The following is a 19,201-nucleotide window of genomic DNA, read 5'->3' on the forward strand; positions in this document are numbered from 1 at the left end:
TGCCTCAGTTTCCCCACCTGTAAAACAGAGAACAATCATATCTACTTCAAAGGGTTATTGTGAGAGTGAAATGAGTTAGTATTTGTAAGAATACCAGGGCCCAGCACCTGGTATGTGCGTATCACGTTCATTACTTAGCAGTTCAGGTACTGTTATCACGATACCTGCTACGGCCAAGTGCTCCCTGTGCTATTAATTCCTTTACACTTTCCTTTCAGTTGATTCACTTAAGAAAACCCTTAAATACACAGCCCCACTACAGGCAATGATTTCCATGCAATCATGACAGGTTTGACGTGTTGCTGTTTTTTCCTTAATATACCACTATTAATATGAAGAATGTTTAATCAGGGCACCCCCTTAAATCATCCTCTCAGACCCCAGAGGTGCAGTTCTAGCCTTTAAGGGACTTTAAGGAACTTGTGTAATTGCTGCAAGAGCTCTACTAGCCCCACTTTACAGGTGAGGAAAGCGACCCACAGAGAGGAGTCCCTCGTGTAACATTTCAGAGCGTGGACAGAGGAGCTGGGACTCAAGCCCACACAAGGGAGACTCCAAAGCCCGTGCTCTCAGGCCCTAGGGATGAAGCCCGCTTGGCCTGGCTCCCGACCTCGGCCTGCCGGGCCCCTCCTTTCTTCCCTCCTCCAGCCTCCCCGCCCCACCGTAGGGATCCTCACCAGGGACGAGAACAGTGCCAGAGTCAGAGGCCTCGATGCTGACCAGGACTGAGGCCTCCAGCGGGCCAGAGCCGCTCACCACGCGGCACACGTACTCGCCCGAGTCAGCTGGGGACACCTGGTGCAGCCGCAGCCGTGAGCCGTGGGTCTGAGCAGGGACAGGGCAGGAGAGGAGCAGAATGAGATGGAACTCGGAATCCTTGAAGGCTGGAGCCAGAGTCCAACCTCTGACCCAGGCAGGCCCTGCACCCCACAGGGGCTCCCAGGCCCACTTTCCTGGGCAAAGCTCGGGGGACAGGTCCCTAGCCAGGGCCCCCACACCCAGCAGCCCTCCCACTATGTCCTGCCCCCAACTCCCATACCTGGTGGTGAGCGGGGAGGCTGCCCCCGCGCTTGTACCACGTGACCTGGGCGTGGGCCTGCCCGGGGACCACACAGTTCAGATCCAGGGTCTGCCCTTCGGCCACGTGTGAAGATGACGACTCGACTCTGATGGGCGTGGCCCCGCCAGGGACTGGGGGCACAGAAACAGCAAGTTGGGGTTTTGGTCGTAGTCAGGTTTGGAAACAACGGGGCTGGCGGGAGCCTCAACTGTAGAAACCTCCACCCTCCCAAGGTAGTAATAATAGCTAACACTTACTAAGCACTTACAGTATGCCAGGCACTGTTCTAAGCACTTTATGTGCATCAACTCATTTAGCCTTCACAAAATGCACAAACTTTCTGCGATGGTGGAAATGTTCTATTAACCCGCACTGTCCGAGGCAGTGGCTACCAGCTACGTGCAGCTACTGAGCACTTTGTTTTTGAAACAGGAAGATGTGAATTTAGAATTTTAACAAAGTTTAATGGCCATGCATGGCTAGTGGCCACTGTATTGGACAGCTCTGTGAGGCTGGAATGAGCGACATCCCCCCTTCACTGATGACGGTACGGAAGCTGAGGGGGGAAGACTCCCTCCCTCAAGGCCCCCAGTGGTGCAGGCAGGATGTGAACCGGGCACCTTTCTGCTGAGCCCTCGTGCTGGACCTCCACCCTTGTCTGAGGGCTCTGACTACAGAGCCCTTTCTCCCCGGGAAACACTGGTGCCTGCGTTTCCCAGTCCCCTCCCGGGTCTTCATCGGACTCACCGGAGGGGCTGCTGGCGCTGGGGGAGACTGAGACCACAATGGAGGCCTCCTGGGCGTCGATGTTGTTGTTAGCCCGGCACACATACTCGCCTGAATCCGCCACGGATATCTGGTGCAGCCGCAGGCGGGAGCCGTGGGCCTAGGGGTGCGGATGAGGAAGGAGGGAGTCCAGGAGCCGAGGGCTCACCGGCTGGCTCAGGCCTCCTCCGTCAGACCGGCTGAGGCTACCCTCTGTCTACCCAGGGCAGGAGAGAGGACTGCCGGCTAAATGCTTTGGGTTCTTTGCCCATGGGGGGTGGGGGCTGTCCTTGCACTGCCCACCCCGCTGCCAGGCTCCACTTTGTACCTGGTGTCGCGTGGGAAGGCTGCCCCCACGCTTGTACCACGTGATGGTGGCCTGGGGCTGCCCGGCGACCACACAGTTCAGATCCAAGGTCTGCCCTTCAACCACCGTGGGGGACGAGGACTCGATCCTGATTGGTGGGGAGACGCTGGGCACTGGGGACAGAGAGGAATGGACCACACAGCTGGAGTCAGACAACAGTGACAGTGCCTGGGACCTCGCTGCCTCTTCCACACCAGATTGCCTAGACCTCCGGCCTAGGAGTTCTCACCGTGGGAGGAGCCGCTGCCCTGGATGGTGACGATGAGTGAGGCCTCCTGGGAGCCGGCACCGTTGCTGACGTGACACACGTACTCGCCCGAGTCCGCGGGCGTCACCTGAGGGATCCGCAGCCGCGAGCCCACGATCTGAAGGGGAACAGGTGGCAGAGGGTGGGGGCAGCACCTCCCCGTCTCAGGCACTGCTGCTGCCGCCCCTGGACTCCAGCAGCCTCGCTGCCTTGCCCGGGGCTGCGCCGACCCTGGCCTCCTTCTGACTTCCCTCAGCGGCCTTCCTGAGGCTCTGGGCTGGGGGCACTGTGCCTCCAGGCTTTGTCCTGTCCTCACAGTCAGCCCTGCGGAAAGCCCGCGGAGCCCCTCCCCGGGGATGCCTGTTACAGCGCTGGCACGTGGCGTGTCTGCCTTGCCCTTTAGCCTGTGAGCTCCCTGAGGGCAGGCAGCAGTCTCATTCCATCTGAATCCGTAGCACCAGGAGTACGACTTGGCCTGGAGCGGGTTCTCAGGGAAATGTAGTAAGTGAGAGAATCAAAGAATGTTCTATACAGGATCCAACTGAGGTCAATGGGACTTATCTCTGTATCCTCAGCACTGGTCCAGGGCCCGTCCAGCAAGAACACTCAGTGTTTGTTGAATGACTGAATGAGCACAGAGGGGCTGCTGACAGCTCCTCCTGATTCCCGGCAGGGCCGGCAACCCCAGCTTTTGCCCTCCCCGCCCACTGGTTCCATACCTGGTGCCGGCTGGGTAGGCTGCCTCCACGCTTATACCAGGTGATGGTGTGGGGGGCCTGACTGGCCACCAGGCAGTTGAGGTCCAGGGTATGTCCATTGGCCAGGGAGGCTGAGGAGGACTCAATGCGGATGGGGTACACCACACTCTGGGCTGGGAGGGCAAGATGGGAGGCAGGGTGTGGGAGCCACTGAGGGTGCAGGGGCCCTCCCAGCCTGCGTATTATGACCCCTGAGACACTCACTGCGGGAGGGGCTGAGGCGTTGCTGGATGGTGACGAGGACGGAGGCTTCCTGGGTGCCCGAACTGCTGAACACGCGGCACACATACTCCCCGGAGTCAGCTGGAGTCACCTGGGGCAGCCGCAGCCTGGAGCCATGCACCTGGGAGGGGAGGTAGGCTCAGAGCCGGGCACGGGGCTCACAGCCAGGTTCCCGCTTCCTTCCCTGGCCCCCTCCCAGCCCGACCCAGACAGATGGAGCTTTAGGGAAGCTCTTCCAGGGAGAACCACCATTCACAACCCTTCAATTCCCTTGCCCAAGGGTTAGTACTGGGTCCAGTGGGAAGAAGTGGGGCACCAGCATTTGCTACCTCTGGGGCAGGTGAGGTAGAGAGTGTGAACCCATTTGACAGACGAGGACACTGAGGATCAGGGAAGTCAAAGGACTGGCCAGGCAAGCGGCAGAGCAGTGTCTGAACTCAAAGCTCCTTACTCTCGGGGGTCCTTCAGGCCCTCCTTAGTTTCCTGCCACCTACCTGGTGCTGGGTGGGGAGGCTGCCCCCGCGCTTGTGCCATGTGACCTGGGCGTGGGCCTGCCCAGAGACCAGGCAGTTCAGATCCAGGGTCTGCCCTTCAGCCACATGTGAGGAGGATGACTCGATGCGGACGGGGGGGGTGACCCCCAGCGCTGGGGACAGAGGGCAGAGGGTCAATCCCCAGATGGGAGGAGATGGGGAGGGGAGGGTGTGAGTGAAGGCGGGGACTGCTGATCTCTGGGGTCCTGCCATTGCTGGAGTGGGGAGCTCCCCTCGGCACTACGCACCAGGCACAGCGTCTGCAGACTCAATGGTGACCAGGACGGAGGCTTCCAGGGGCACCGAGCCACCCACCACGCGGCACACATACTCGCCCGAGTCAGCTGGGGACACCTGGTAGAGCCTCAGCAGTGAGCCGTGGGTCTGGCCAGAATGAAAGTGAGGTCAGAGGGGGCCCTCTCAGGACTCTCGCACCCATACCCTGCAGCCCTGCCTCACTCTGAGCCTGAGAACTGGCTTTTAGCGCTGTCCTGCTCAGGGGTGAAGCAGGTGTCTCATCCCAGGAGTGGGGGGTGGCCAGGAGGCGCCACGGGGAACTGGGCAAACACTAACACCACACTCCATCAATTCTTAGACACTTAAAAAAAAATAGGATGGAGAAGATAACCTGCATATTATTTTTATTAATTACTATTATTATTATTATTTGGCTACTCTGCGTGGCCTGCGGGATCCCAGCTAGCCGACCAGGGACCGAACCCAGGCCTTCTGCAGTGAAAACGCTGAGTCCTAACTACTGGACCGCTGGGGAATTCCCTAGACACACTTTTTAACGTCTCTGCAATCAAGATGCAATTTACAGTGAATTACAATTACAAATGGCAGGGTTTTTTTTTTTTTCCTCCTTAGAGGTATATAAAACAATGGCGTGTCTTGCAATCAGTGGCATCCTAAATTCTATAAAATATATCAATAATAATAGCTAATAATGGGACTTCCCTGGTGGTCCAGCGATTAAGACTCCATGCTCCCAACGCAGGGGGCCCGGGTTCGATCCCTGATCAGGGGACGAGAGCCTGCATACCACAACTAAAGATCCTGCGTGCCGCAACTAAGACCCAGCACAGCCAAATGAATAAATAAATAAATAAATATTTTAAAAAATAGTTAATGATATGACAGTAATAGCAGCTCACAGCACTTTCTATGTGCCAGCGCTCTGAGCACTTTGCATACAAATTAATTCATTTCACCCTTAAGATAATTCTGTAAGGTAGCTACTATTATTACCATTTTACAGATGCTGAAAATATGGTACAGGGAGGCTAAGTAATTTGCCCAAGGCCACGAGCGAGCAAGTGGAGGAAGCAGCAGTCACACCTAGGCTGGCTGGTCCTGGAGGCTGGGTTCTAACCATTACCCCACACACCTCTGCAGTGGTGTCCTAGGCCTCCCCGTCTCAGAGGAGACTCCAGCCGTCCCCACCCCTGACCTCCACTCCTCAGTGGCCTCCCTCTTGTCCCTTTCTGGGCCTGTCCATCCTCTGGTCCTGTACCTGGTGCCGGGCGGGAAGGCTGCCCCTGCGCTTGTGCCACGTGACCTGGGCGTGGGCCTGTCCGGGCACCACGCAGTTCAGATCCAGGGTCTGCCCTTCGGCCACATTAGAGGAGGAGGGCTCAATGCGGATGGGCTGGGTGCCACCCGGAGCTGGGGGAGAAGACGGTCACGGGTCAGTCCAGTTCTCTGCAGCTGCCCCCGCCTTTCCGCATTTTTAGTCCAAGCCCTGCCTGGTGGTCCCACTCACAGTAGGCGAAGTTGGCTCCCTGGGTCCTGGTTACCGTGACTGTGATGGAGGCCTCCACACCATTGCTGGCCCGGCAAACATACTCGCCTGCGTCAGCTGGTGAGGCCTGGAAGATGTACAGGCGGGAGCCACGGACCTGGACAGCCATAGGCAGGGGTGTGAGGGGGGGCTTCCCAGAGCCCAGCAGGTACCCCCTACCCTGTTCCTCTGAACTGAGAACTGACAGCCCCTCAGCTCAGGGGCGGCCCCCACCAACCCACTATCCACAGCTTGGCCTGGTTGGCCCCCTCCCATCCTCCTGACACCGTGTACCTGATGCCGTGCAGGGAGGCTGCCTCCACGTTTGTACCACGTGACCTGGGCATGGGCCTGCCCTGCCACCACACAGCTCAGATCCAGGGTCTGCCCCTCGGCCACCGTGGGGGACGAGGACGCGATCCTGACAGGCGGGACGGATCCTGGGGCTGTGCGGAAAGGGGCAAGGGTGGTAGACACTCCCCAGAAGAGAAGGCAAGAACTGTCCACCCTGGAGTCAGCTCAGCCTTGTGGTTTTAGTGGCCTGAGCTTGAGGTCCTCAGCTAAGGAACTGTGAGGGGTGGGCTGGGGCAGGAGCCTAGCCTTGCGGAAGGGAGTGAGGAAGTGGGAGAGATGAGGATACTTGAGGCAGGGGCAGAAACATGAGTGACGTGGCCAGAATGAGCCGTGATGGGAAGACAGGGGATGACTCAGAGGAGTGGAGTCCGCCTGGGCTGGGCCCTGTGGCCAGCCCCAATGTGTGCTTCCTGCCACCCCGCTTTCCCATGTCAGCAACAGGAGTCACTAGGACCTCAGCCCCTGGGAAGGCTCTCCGCCCCCGCCAGCTTGCCCTGTCACTGGCACTCACTCACCAGGGATGGAGCCAGCGCCGGAGGCCTCGATGGTGACTAGGACGGAGGTCTCGAGGGGCCCGGAGCGGAGGACTACGCGGCACACGTACTCGCCCGAGTCGGCTGGGGACACCTGGTTCAGCCGCAGCAGCGAGCCGTGGGTCTGGGTGCAAACAGGGAGGGTCAGGAGGAGGCCGGAGCAGCTCCAACCAACCCCTCCGGCAGGCTGGCCCTGGGGGGCTACTGTACCTGGTGCCGGGCGGGGAGGCTGCCTCCACGTTTGTACCACGTGACCTGGGCATGGGCCTGCCCGGGCACCACACAGTTCAGATCCAGCGTCTGCCCTTCGGCCACATGAGAGGAGGAGGACTCGATGCGGAGGGGCTGGGTGCTGCCTGGAGCTGGGGCTCCACCAGGAACTGGGGTGCAAAGGAGCTGGTCAGAGGCCTGGGCTCCTGAGCCCCAGCCCTGCAGCCCTGGAGCAGAGGGCTCCGGGATCTGACCAGGCCCTAGCTTGGGAGGGCAGATGGGAGGCCTTTCTGGGGCTGGGACCATGCTTTTTTGCCTCAGCAGGGCCAGCCAGATCCCTCTTTCCCTCTCTGATCTTCAACTTGGAGTTCAAGGCCTATATGCCCACCCACGGCTCCTTGATCTGTGATGAGCTGCACTGGCTTGCAGGGAACCAGAGTCCTTTAGCGCCCAGGTGGGGCCAAAGGATGCAGACAATAATGGCACAACTTCCTCTTTAGAGTGCACACCGTGTACTCACACCACACGGCAGTGTCGTGGTCCCCATTTCACAGGCGAGGAAACTGAGGCCCCAGAGATAAAACAACCAGTTCAAGGCTGATAAAGGGTAGAGCTGGGATTTGAACCCAGGTCAGCCTGACTCCCAACTCAGTGTTCAACCCTGACTCTGCTGCTTTCTGATGAATTCTGAAAACAGTACCCTCCCCATGGGGTCCCGGGTAAGTCAGGTCACCCTGTCCCCACCCTCAGTCCCCTCATCTCTCCTTGCAGAGAGCGGAGGATTGAAAGCCTGCTTGGAGTGCCTCTTCTTGTTCTGATGGCACCGAAGAGACCACAGGCACTATCCTTGGGAACAGAGGGGAGGTCGGAGGGCTTGGCCCCCTCCGGTCCCACCGGCTCCTCACCTGGGGTGTAGCTGGGGCCTGAATGGCTGCCGTGGAGGACAGAGACGATGATGGAGGCCTCCTTGGGGCCTGACTCATTCTCCACTCGGCACACGTATTCTCCAGAATCAGCTGGTGATACTTGGGGCAGCCGCAGCCGGGAGCCATGCACCTGGGCCAGGTGAGGACAGAGGTATGTGAGGATGGGGAGAGGGCCACAGTCGCCACTCCCTCTGCGCCTCAGTGCCTGGCTCGGCTCGGAGCTGCTCCACACAGAAAGCAGGAGAGGGAGGGAAATAAGGGCGGACCCTGCTCGTGCAGAGTGCAGAGTGCCAGGCTGTGTGAAGGACCACCCCCAGGTCCCATGCCACGGGCTCAGGGACCCTCGTACCTGGGCGTGGGGAGGCAGGCTGCCCCCTCGCTTGTACCACGTGATCTGGGGGTGGGCCAGCCCTGTCACCACGCAGTTGAGGTCCAGGGTCTGCCCTTCGGTCACAGAAGGTGATGAGGACTCAATCCTGACTGGTGGGGTGCCGGCAACTGAGGCTGGGGACAGAGAGGGAGTGAGTAGCCCTTGGGGGAGTCCTGGCTTGCCCTCCCACTCCTCCAGCCCCCGAGGCCCCGCACCTGGAAGGACGATCACTTGGATCCGGGCCTGAGCGGTGCCCGCGGGGCTGGAGGCCACGCAGAGGTAGAAGCCGGCGTCGGCGGGAGTGATGGCCGGGATGAGCAGCGTGGCGATGTCTGTGCGCTCGGACCGGGCCTGCCGCACAGCGAGAAGGGTCAGCTGCCCGAGGGGCCGAGGCAGCCCGGCAAGGACCAGCCAGGGAGGGCAGACAGAGGGGGCATAAAGGGTAGAGGCAAGCTCAGTGCCAATCTTAGGGCCCCAGCTGGGCACCATGGCGGGCGGAGCCAGGCAGCAAAGCAGGAGGCTGACAGCTGCCACCTGCTGGGACGCACGGACCGGGAGGTCTGCGCAGGGCACCATCTTGGCAGTGAAGGGAACCAGAAGAGGAGATGGGAGGAGCAGGTGGCAAGGGCTGGGACTTCACTGAGCCCGTGGGCCTGGCCTCAACGAACATCCTCACCTGTGGGGGGAGGCTGCCCCCTTCCTTCCTCCAGGTGATGGTGGCACTGGGCACACCTGCAGCCCTGCAGTACAGCCTGACGGTGCGGCCTTCATGTACCTGGGTCCTCTCTGGACTCACCTGGACCCTAGGCCCGCTGCCCCCTGCAGACAGAGCCCTGTGAGAACACCTCTCTGGGCCGCCGTGAGCTCCCGACACCCCCGCTCAGCCCCGTCCTCTCACCGTGCACGTGGAGCACGGCCCTGGCCACGTGCTGCCCGGCGCTGCTGACGGCGCGGCACAGGTACTGGGCTTGATCCGAGGCCTCGACGGCTGGCAGACGCAGGATGCCGCCGTGGATTTGGGCCTTCTGAGGGAGCTGGCCACCGGGGCCCCCTGACGTGGAGAGGTGGAGTTAGCACCCGCCGGGATTGGCATCGCCGGGGCCCCCAGAGGTTGACGTCCACAGCCTCAACTCCTGCCCCGGGCCCACCCCCACCCAGGAGAGCCAGGCCCTGACTGTCATCCCCACCACGGCCTCACCTGTCCACTCGAGGGTGGGCGTGGGGTTCCCCGTGGCGCTGCAGCGGAACTCGGCCAGCTGTCCAGGCTGCACGGTGAGCTGCGGCGGGTGGATGGAGACCATGGGGGCGGACGGGGTGGCCGAGGCTGACAAGGGAGGAGAAAGAGTATGTGGTCAGGGTGGGGAGGGACCATGGCAACAGCCTCCTTGCCACTCTCTTTGCTTCCACACTAGCCCCTCATGGCCATCTGTCCACAGAGCAGCCAGAGGGAGCCTTTAAAATGTCCATGTGGGGAACTTCCTGGCTGTCCAGTGGTTAGGACTCTGTGCTTTTGCAGCCGAAGGCCCGGGTCTAGTCCCTGGTCGGGGAACTAATAGACGGCCAGCCACAAGGTGCAGCCGAAAAAAAAAAAAAGTCAATAAGATCGTGTTACTTCCCCACTTAAGGCCTGTCGTGGCTTTTATTTATTTATTTAATAAAAATATTTATTTAGGCTGCGCTGGGTCTCAGCTGGGTCTTTAGTTGTGGCACATCGGGACTCTTAGCTGCAGCATGTGGGATCTACTTCCCCGACCAGGGATCAAACCCGGGCCCTCTGCATTGGGAGCTCAGAATCTTACCCACTGGACCACCAGGGAAGTCCCCTGTCCGTGGCTTTTAGAACAAAGTATGAATTCCCTGCTGTGACCCACTGCATGTGCTCACCTCTACCCACATCTTCAAGTTCCTCACCCACCCTCCCTTCCATGGCTCCAGCCACGCTGGCCTTGTCGTCCCTCAAACACATCAACATGCTCTTGCTTCAGGGCCTTTGCACATGCTGCTTCCTCTGCCAGCTCTTCTGTGACTGAACACCTTCTCTTTCCTTCAGGTCTCAGCTGAGGTGTCACCTCCTCAGAGAGGCCCTCCCTGACCACCCCACGTAGTATAGCTCACCCTTCTCCCATCTCATTTCTCACTTCCCTATCACTCTATTTACTCCTGTCCCAGCACTGGTCATCTGTGTAAATACGTTGTTTCTCCATCTGTTCCCACGTTTACTGTCTCCCGACAGAACATGGAGGGCAGGAGTGCAGAGCTCCAGCTCGTCCCACCCCAACCCCATTTCTTCAGAGTCTAGGCCGGGACTGGCCATACTGTAGTTCAGAAAATGTCAGCTGAACGAGGACGTGGTCACTGGTCCTGGTGCGCGTGGAGGAAGGCCAGGGCTGGGCACAGACATGAACAGTGTACCTTGCACATGCAGCGTGGCTGTGCCCTGGTCCATGGCGAACATGTTGGAGCCAGTGCACACATAGGTGCCCGCGTCACTCGGCTGTACGTTGCGAATGGTCAGGATACCGTTGAAATCCATGGCTCGGGCTGGCAGTTTCCCATTATGCAGGCGGGTCCACACCAGGGTGTAAGCCGGAGACTGCAGGCGGGGCAAGGGAGATGGGGTGGGGGTCAGGGTGGGGCTCGGAGACCCCAAAAAACAGATCCTCGCCGGTGCCCACTCTCTGCCCCACCCACCTTGCTCTTGGCTGTGCAGATGAAGGTGACGTCGGCTCCGGGGCGCACACTCTGGCTCCGCTGCTCCTCCACTGTCACCGTGATGGGCTTGCTGGGAGCCTCTGCAGGGACGGGAGGCCCCCCAGTGAGCTGGGGGCTGGCCAGGCCCCCGTCCTGTGGCCACTTTATTTCTCTCTCCATCACTGCATCCGGATGTCACTTCCTTCCCTGTCTGGCTTAGACTCCATTCCACTCCCTGGCACCTCCCTCCCTCATCCTGGCCAAAACCCATCACCCACTTTCTTCCTGCCGGCACTGAGCACCCGGCAGGCTGTGATCAGAGCACCTCACGCCATGATGCCCCTGGCTTCAGTGCGTGATCACAGACCGCAGGTGAGCTCTTAAGACTTGGCACTTCACTCTAGCTGGGCTCCTCTGTCTGGTCTGAGCGTCTATCCTCCCAAACAACCATTTCACACCTCCTCCCAACTTCTCCACCCTGCCGAACCCTCTTTCCACTTGCGTGGCTTCAACTCACGCTTCTTGAGAGAACTGAAATGATTAGTCAGGATTTTCCGTGTTCCCAAATCTACCCACTTCCCTCCTTCCTGGTTCCTGAAGGATGAGACTTCTCCCCACCTCCCGCCGCCCCACTCCCCTTCCTGAGTGCTGGAGCCCGTCCCAAGGACCCCCTCCCCTGGCTGTGCCCTCTCCTGCTACATCAGCCTCTCCTTTCCCTCATTCTGCTCCACAGACAAACATGTTCTAGAATTTCCCATCTCTGAAAAGGCCCCCTTGACCCCATACGACCCCCAGCTACTGCCCCATTTCTGGGCCTCCGTTCAGAGCCAAGACTCTTGAAGGAGTTGTCTACACTGGCTGCCTTCCCATCCCTTCTTCGCCTCACTCCCATCCTATCTCTACCCTTTCCCTCCAGTGCAAACTGCTCCTGTCCAAACATGACCTCCAAGGGTTATTGCTCTGCCCGTAGCTGACTTTCCCGGGGCATCTGGTAAGGCCGGCCACTCTCTCTGGGAAGCCGTTTCCCCTCTTGACTTCCAACTCACTACCTCCCCCAGCCTCTTCCTGTCACTTTCTTGCTGTCCTTGCTCCTCCATTTGACATGTTCCAGTTAGAGCTCCTTGGGGCTCCGTCCTGGGCCCTGTCCTCAAGCCACACTCTCCTGGGTAATTTCATCCCACCCCATCCCTATGCCGATGGCTCCCAAATTCATTTCTTTGACTGGGGCCTCTTTCCTGAGTTCCAGATTCACACATCCAAATGCCCGCCTGATGTACCTACTCCAGGGTTTCCCCAAGCCCCTCAAACTTTAACAAGTCCCAAACCAAACATGTGGTTCCCTGGGACCTGTTGGTGGCAGGCGTTGCTGGTGCCCCACCCACATCCCCCCGTCACTTCAGAACCTGCCTGCCTGACTTCTGCAGCCGCTGCATTTCTTTGCACAAGGGCTTTCTCAGGCCACTGGTGACCACCGTGTCTGCCCGTGAGGTGGGACAGAGTGCAGGGGAATCGACGCTCCTGCAACAGGCCCCGTCAGCGACTGACACGAGCTGCTGTACACATACCTCAGCTCCCTAGACCCCACATACCCCAGCTCCCTAGACCCTGGGGCTGAGGGCGGCGGACTCCAAGGAGCGTGTTTTACTTTGGAGTTTCCCAGGGCTGCCTTGGCTGCGTTCAGTAACAACTGCTCTAGGTGGCAACGTGCTCAATGACACACTGTTTATTGGATGCCTTCCCTTCCCTGGTTCATTTCATTTCCACAAATAAACTATGTACACACAAATCCTTGTCTCAGCCTCTGCTTTGGGGGGAGCCCAAATGAAGATGCCCTCCTGCTGGAGCCTCTCTCATCTCAGTAAATGGCACTCCATTTGCCCAGCTGCTGGAATCCAGACCCCTAGGCATCTTCCTAGGCTCTTCTCTCTCCCTCAGTGACCACAGTCAAGGCTTGCCAGTTCTGCCTCTAACAGAAGTCTTGACCTCATCACCCCTTTCCATCTTCCTGGTCAGTGTCCTCGTCCAGGAAACCACCACCCCCTCTGGTAGATGAATGCACCAGCAGCAGTCTGTGGTTTGCAGCCCAGCCCAGGACAGGCAGTCTTGTGGACAGAGGAGTAGGTACTCACCAGTGACCAGCAGCTCTGCCCGGCTGGTGTTGGCATGATGGAGGTTCCGACAGGTGCAAATGTAGACTCCAGCATCTGAGGGCTGGACGCTGGGGAAGTGGAGCTCGGAGCCTGGTGGTGAGGAGATGGGAGCTCATCAGTACAGATGCACCCCTTCTCCTACCCAGTCCTGCGTGTGGGTCCCTACAGGATCTCAGCAGGGCAAGGACAGGCCTGTGCCTCCCCTCCCACTGGGGTGGCTGAGGGGCCTGGGGCCAAGTGTACCTTGATGTCGCTGCTGGGTGCTGCTGGGCAAGGGCCGCCCATCCTCACGAGACCAGTAGAAGTAGTGGGGTGGGCTCCCACTGACCTGGCACCGCAGGGAGTGGGGACCACCTTGGGGTACTATGCTCCGAGGTGGTTGGACCTGGACCACCAGTGGGGCTTGGTCTGCTGGGGGAGGAACAGGAGAGGCCACTCAGGCAGGAGGCCCCGAGCGTGTACCATTGTCTCAGATATCTCTGCCCTCCCAAAGGCTGGCGTGCCCCACCCTTCACCTTGTTCACCAGACCTAGTATCTCTCAAACTCCCTGGGTCCCCTGCCGTGCCCATCACCTCAACTCAAGACCATGGTCCCACTTACCCTGTGGCAGGCACCGACCCCCTTGCACATTGGGGTTGCCCACGTATCCTGGGGCACACCTGTAAGGAGGAACAAGGACCAGCTGTCAGGTCCCAGGGGACCCAGCGCTCTATAGTGGACTCGGGGAGCCAGCTCAGCTCTTTGTCTAGCGTGGGGTGAGGAGGCTCAGAGCTCTGGAAGGACTTCAGAGACCAAAGAGGCCCCAGCACAGGGCCTCTGAGAGCTGAGAAAGGGGAGTGTGAGGAAATGACAGCAGGTTGGATTCAGGGAAACATTCATTCAACAAATGAAGCAACTTCTATGCAAGGTTATGGAAGCACAGCAGCAAACATGATAAAGTCCTTGCTCTCAGGGAACTGACTTGTTGGGAAACCAACATGGAAACTATGTAAATGAGAGCGAGGGGCATGTCTGGGGCTGGAGGGCATGGTGCGGGGGCACTAATCCAGCCCTGAGAATCAGGAGGCTTCCCAGGGATGGGACTGCTGAGCTGCTATACTCCCTTGGAGCAGACTGGAGTCTGCAGCGAACTTACCTCTCTTTATAACTATGTATCTGTGTGATTACTCACTGTCTTGTCTCCCATTGCAGGTGGCAGACTCTAGGGCCGGGACTGAATCTGTTCTACTCCTCACTTTACTTCCAATTCCTTGGCATACTGCATGGCACACAGTAGGTGCTCAGTAAAATCGTGCTGAATAAGGGAATAAAGCTGAGCCTTGAAGGCTAAATAGGAGTTGGCCAGGAACAGGAAGTTTGAGGGCAAAGAATATTCCATGAAGAGGGAACAGCACATGCAAAAAACCGAATGTGAAGAAACCAAGAAGCAAAGCGCAGCTCGGGTACAGAGTTGGGTGTCAGACACGGGAGGAGACTGAAGAGTGATAAAGCTCCCTAAGGAGCTTGGGCTGGTCCCAAGGGCAACGGGGAATCTTGGAAGGGTTTTTGGGCCGGGGAGGGACATGATCCTGGTGGGGACCTTTCCGAGCAACATCATCCAGGACTCTCACCTAAGAGTCTACCATATGCACCCTCCCTTCATCTCGCCTATTTGCAAACTTACTGCTCACAGTACTGGCCCGTGTAGCCAGGTTCGCAGGCTGTGCAGCGGTATCCACCAGCTCCCAGGCTTTCACAGGTGCGGGAGAACCTGGGAGAAGGGGCAAAGGTCAGACCATGGGACGCCCACTCCCTACCCTGTTCCCTCCACTCCTGCCCCCAAAGTCAGTGCAGTGCCCTCCAGTCCCCAGTGGGAGGTCTTCCTTGGGCCTTGAGCAAGGGCACCCACATGTTCTCTGGGTTGGTCAGTGGGCAGGCACAGGGCTGGCAGTCCTCAGGTGTTCCGGCCGTGGCGTCTCCATAGTAGCCAGGTGCACACAGCTCACAGAACTCCCCAGCGGCGTTGTGCTGGCATTGCTGCGAGGCACAAGGAGGTCAGCCACTTGCCATCTGGCAAAATCGGCCAAAAACCGTACAATTTTGTAATCCCTTGATCTGGAAGTTCCAAGTTTGTGAGCTTATCTTAAAGAAATAATCATGGAGGGGCACAAAGATTTCACTACAGGATGTTCATCTCAGTGGTGTTTATAAAAGCAAAACTCTGGAAACAGACCATGAAAAGAGAACTGAGGAAATTAAAGAGAATGTTCATTCAAATTGCTATCAAAAAGGAGGATATTGATTGCATTTCTTACATTTTTCTACCTAAATACCTGTAATATCAGAGGAAAGTACCCAAGTGGGTATGTGGGGGCAGTTTTGCAAATAAGCGCTTCATCGTAAAAACATGTGTAGGGTTTGTTTTCCTCCAAAGAGATCCATGTTCCTTTCATTAATGTAGCATTATCCTCATTCCATATTTAGCTTGTGGCTCTGTCAACCACCTGGTCCTTGACCACATACCCTGGAGGGCTAGACATACACCACTCTGAAAAGTTCAGGTATAAAAAAGTATTGAAATGTTGAACGATGTCATGAACTTGTAAATGAAAAAAGTTGATCATAAAACACAGTGATCCGATGTTTATTTGTAAAATAAGAGGTATATTAATCTTTGTTAATATTTGCCCAGAAAAAGAGCAAAAGAGCTCCACAGTCTAATGTTGACGGTAATTACCTCCAGATGGTAGGATTTCAGGGAATTTTTACTTTCTTTTTAAGTTATCTCGACAGTCTGATTCGTCTACAGAAAACATGTGTCACTTTGATGATAAGAAATAACAGGAACCAAAGTTTTCTTTTCTTTTGTTTTTTGGCCACGTCCTGCAGCTTGCAGGATCTCAGTTCCCTGATCAGGGATCGAACCAGTACCCCCTGTAGTGGAAGCTCAGAGTCCTAACCACTGAGCGGCCAGGGACTTCCCACAAAGTTTTCTTTACAAAGAAGGATATTACCCTGTAGTTCTGGCCACCCCACCATGCCTGCAACCCCTCGATGCCCAGACTTGCTGGTCCAGACACTTTGCCCACAGCACATGCCCCACGACCTCGCCCCGGACCTGGGTCTAACCAAACTAAACCCCTCCCGATCCCATGGCCAGCTCCGATACCCCACCCAGGCCCAGACAAGCTGACCCCTGCCCTGGCCCTACTTGCATCTTACCGAGCAGGACCCAGTCTCTGGGTGACACAGGTCTGAGTGGCCATTGCATTCACACAGCTCACAGTGGCCGAGGTAGAGTCCACTCCCAGTGCGCGTGTAGCCCGGTGCACAGTCCTGGGGGTAAAGAGGAGAGTTAGTCTCTGTCTCCAATGTGGTCCCACCTGGAGCCAGCAGATCTAGAACTCCTCTCCTCCATCCCCCCTTTCACCATCTAGACTCCCATTGGCTCTTGGCAGGGAAATTCCAGGCCTAGCTCTCCACCCCAGCATCCTCTCTCCTACATCTTCACTTTTTCCAAGACTCTAGAGCTGAGACTGTGTCATCCCCATCCTGCCTGGTATCTCCAGTCACTCCGGATATACTGAAGTAATAATAGAGAATCTTTCTCCAGCCCCAGGGCTTCATCCCTGAAAATTCTTCTGGCGGGGTCTTTATTGAAAAACGTAACCTCTAAATGGAAAAAGGGAGTTCAGGAGACCTGGATTTGGAATGGGTCCTTGAAGACCTTTATGACTATGTTGACATTTGCTCAATAAAGTGGAAGATGCAGCACCCATATCACCAAGGATGTTTTTACACATCCTAAGTGAGTAATCACGGGTTCCGAGAACAATGAATTTCTATTTGCTGCCCCTTCTTTGAAATCTCTCCAGGCCCTCCCTCCCTGACCATTTCAAAGGGATGTTTATGAATCTGTTTTGCTTCACTGTGGAAAATGTGCACCAAGGATTCTGCTTTCCCCAGGGGTCCTCAAAATGTGTTAAATTTTATAACTTCAAGGGATATGAAGTTCATCTACTTGGATTTGAACGTTCTTGTGGCCACGGCAAAGGTGCACAGATGTAAAGCTGCAGAGATGTGGACTTCCAACTGGGACTTCCTCACTTGGGTGGGGGGCTAGCTGTTTCCACACCTGACCTCCCTGCTGCCCACCTGGCATTACAGCCCTGCCCGCCCCCCTCCTGTGAGCCCCCTTCCCCAGTTCCACATTCACTCATCAAATGTTAACTGGTTGCCTGCTATGTGCCTGGGGATTCAGTGGTGAACAGTCAGCTCAGGCCCTGCCCTCGTGTTCACAGTCTCCGGCTGAACCCTGCAGATGTTCTTGGAGTCCCTCCAACTGTCTGCTCTCTGTTCTACCCCCCACTGCTCTTCCATCCCTATAGGACTCCTGGTCTCTCCCCCACCCCATCCATCTCATTCACTGGGGGCAGAGGAATTTTCCTGGGGCCCAGTTCCGACCTCAACACTCCCTTAGCAGCTTGGCAGTCCCTGCTGGAGGGAAGTTTGCTCCAGGTCTGAAGAAGCACCCCCCACCCCCACCCCCCAGCTTTCCACCCACTCCAGGTCCAGGAGTGACCCTTCTGCATGGCAGGCTATGTCCCCACACATTCCTCCTTTTGAACTTCTGCTTATTCTGCTCTCCTGCCTAGAATCCTACTCCAACCCACATTGTTCACCACGCTGAGGCATTTCCATCCTCTGCTTTGGGCTAATTTGTGTCTCTGTCTCCCTGTCTCTGGCAGGCAACCCTGAGAGCACGAGATGGGTCTCAACCTCTGCAGAGTGTAGCTGTGTGCCCTTGGGTAAGTCATGCACCCTTCAGCGCCTCATTTGAAAAAAATCTGTTAAAAGGAGACCATTACACATCTCTCAGCGCTGTTGGGAAGAATAAATGACATGTTGCCGAGGATATTAAAGTTATGACGGTAACCACAGGCCATGGGAATCCCAGTTGACCGCTTGCTGATCCAGCTGCACCAGTGCAGCGGCACCTGGTCCTGCCACACTCACCTGGCAGGACAAGCCGACGTAGCCAGGAGGGCAGCGGCATTCCTCCACCTCAAGGGCCCGGGGTCCCTCCGAGGGCCCGGGCTGGGCGACCTCCAGGCTGATTGCACTGATGCTGGCTGCTAGTGGCATCGAGGAGAACGTGGCCCGGATCAGGAGCTCGTCCAGGTCAGCCAGTGCCATCAGGAGGTGCTCACGGGTAGCCGGCTGCCCGTCAGGCCGGCGCCAAAATTCCTGGGTTGGGGGGGTGGGGTGGTGACGGCAAATGAGGGTGAAGGGCGTTGGGCTTTGTGTGCTGCTCCTGCAGTGCCCCCCTTCCCCCAATTCCTGCCTTCCAGGCACTGGCTGAGGACTGTGAGCTGAGGGTGGGGGAGGGACAGGCAGGGTAGCTGGCGTGACAGGCAGGGTAGCTGGCGTCAAAGCCAGGTTCCAAAGCAGGGTGGAGGGTGGGGAGGGTCAGACATGGCGTGGCCGAGTGCCTCTCACCTCCCGGAAAATTATATCGTAGCTCTTCCTCTCCTGGCCCTGCGGCGCTGGCTGGGAGGCCACCAGCATGATGTTGTTGCCCTGGGGAGACACCGGTTGGATTGGGAGGGGAACTGAGGGGCTCTCGGGGACAGTGGGATCCTCCTCCAATCTCCGCCTCCCACCTCTCCAATCTCCCAAGCTCTTGTGCCCAAAGGAGTCAAGTACATGCCCACTGCCCCATCATCCAGTAGCTGGGCCTCTTCCTACAAGTGCCCAAACAGATGGTGGGGTGGGGGCATGGGCATCCGGAGGGGGCATGCCAGGCCAGCTGAGTGCCAGACTGAAGGGACAGAAACACTGAAGGTGCCCCCTGGCCTCCGCCTTCCCCATCTGCCAGCCCAGCGTGGAATCCACATGCTCACTGTGATCTGGACATCAGGGTCAGACAGTGGGCTGCCCTGGGCTCCCGCTGTGTAGGAGAGGGTGTATCGCAGCTTCCCGCCATAGGCCGCCACCTGCAAGAGGCAAGCCCTGCAATCACAACCTGACCCTGTCCTCCTCTGGGGTGTGTGTGACCAGAGAGGTGAGAGGACAGAGGCTCGGAGGCCTTTCTGCACCTGTGCTATCCCCCCCACCCAACCAGAGGCCAGTGGTTGCCTAAATGACAGGACATGTATCAGTTCCTTCACAGTCTCAGACTTGGTGGCAGTGACCCTGAGAAGTCTCTATTCTGTTTTATGGGGGTTCCCATTTCCCATTGTCTTACAATCC

The 19,201-nt window shown here is 57.6% G+C and overlaps 1 protein-coding gene across 1 annotated transcript in view; it reads right to left on the minus strand.

The window, feature by feature from the left end:
• HSPG2 (heparan sulfate proteoglycan 2) overlaps positions 1-19,201 on the minus strand; it is a 100,967-nt gene that overhangs the window by 18,462 nt on the left and 63,304 nt on the right. The window contains exons 34-64 of the mRNA XM_057699025.1: positions 18,853-18,945; positions 18,449-18,529; positions 17,966-18,196; positions 16,172-16,285; positions 14,859-14,986; positions 14,634-14,720; positions 13,571-13,629; positions 13,213-13,380; positions 12,949-13,059; positions 10,820-10,920; positions 10,541-10,721; positions 9,327-9,452; positions 9,027-9,179; positions 8,805-8,947; positions 8,344-8,479; positions 8,108-8,262; positions 7,738-7,888; positions 6,833-7,002; positions 6,605-6,746; positions 6,030-6,181; positions 5,718-5,853; positions 5,469-5,620; positions 4,201-4,336; positions 3,914-4,065; positions 3,402-3,540; positions 3,159-3,310; positions 2,422-2,557; positions 2,154-2,305; positions 1,808-1,946; positions 1,040-1,191; positions 678-825 (exon numbers count right to left, since the gene is read on the minus strand). Of these exons, the coding sequence (XP_057555008.1) occupies positions 678-825; positions 1,040-1,191; positions 1,808-1,946; positions 2,154-2,305; positions 2,422-2,557; positions 3,159-3,310; positions 3,402-3,540; positions 3,914-4,065; positions 4,201-4,336; positions 5,469-5,620; positions 5,718-5,853; positions 6,030-6,181; positions 6,605-6,746; positions 6,833-7,002; positions 7,738-7,888; positions 8,108-8,262; positions 8,344-8,479; positions 8,805-8,947; positions 9,027-9,179; positions 9,327-9,452; positions 10,541-10,721; positions 10,820-10,920; positions 12,949-13,059; positions 13,213-13,380; positions 13,571-13,629; positions 14,634-14,720; positions 14,859-14,986; positions 16,172-16,285; positions 17,966-18,196; positions 18,449-18,529; positions 18,853-18,945 (4,276 nt within the window). The remainder of the gene's footprint in view (positions 1-677; positions 826-1,039; positions 1,192-1,807; positions 1,947-2,153; positions 2,306-2,421; positions 2,558-3,158; positions 3,311-3,401; positions 3,541-3,913; positions 4,066-4,200; positions 4,337-5,468; positions 5,621-5,717; positions 5,854-6,029; positions 6,182-6,604; positions 6,747-6,832; positions 7,003-7,737; positions 7,889-8,107; positions 8,263-8,343; positions 8,480-8,804; positions 8,948-9,026; positions 9,180-9,326; positions 9,453-10,540; positions 10,722-10,819; positions 10,921-12,948; positions 13,060-13,212; positions 13,381-13,570; positions 13,630-14,633; positions 14,721-14,858; positions 14,987-16,171; positions 16,286-17,965; positions 18,197-18,448; positions 18,530-18,852; positions 18,946-19,201) is intronic.

The sequence above is a fragment of the Hippopotamus amphibius genome, chromosome 1, assembly GCF_030028045.1.
Source record: "Hippopotamus amphibius kiboko isolate mHipAmp2 chromosome 1, mHipAmp2.hap2, whole genome shotgun sequence".
Lineage (NCBI taxonomy): Eukaryota > Metazoa > Chordata > Mammalia > Artiodactyla > Hippopotamidae > Hippopotamus > Hippopotamus amphibius.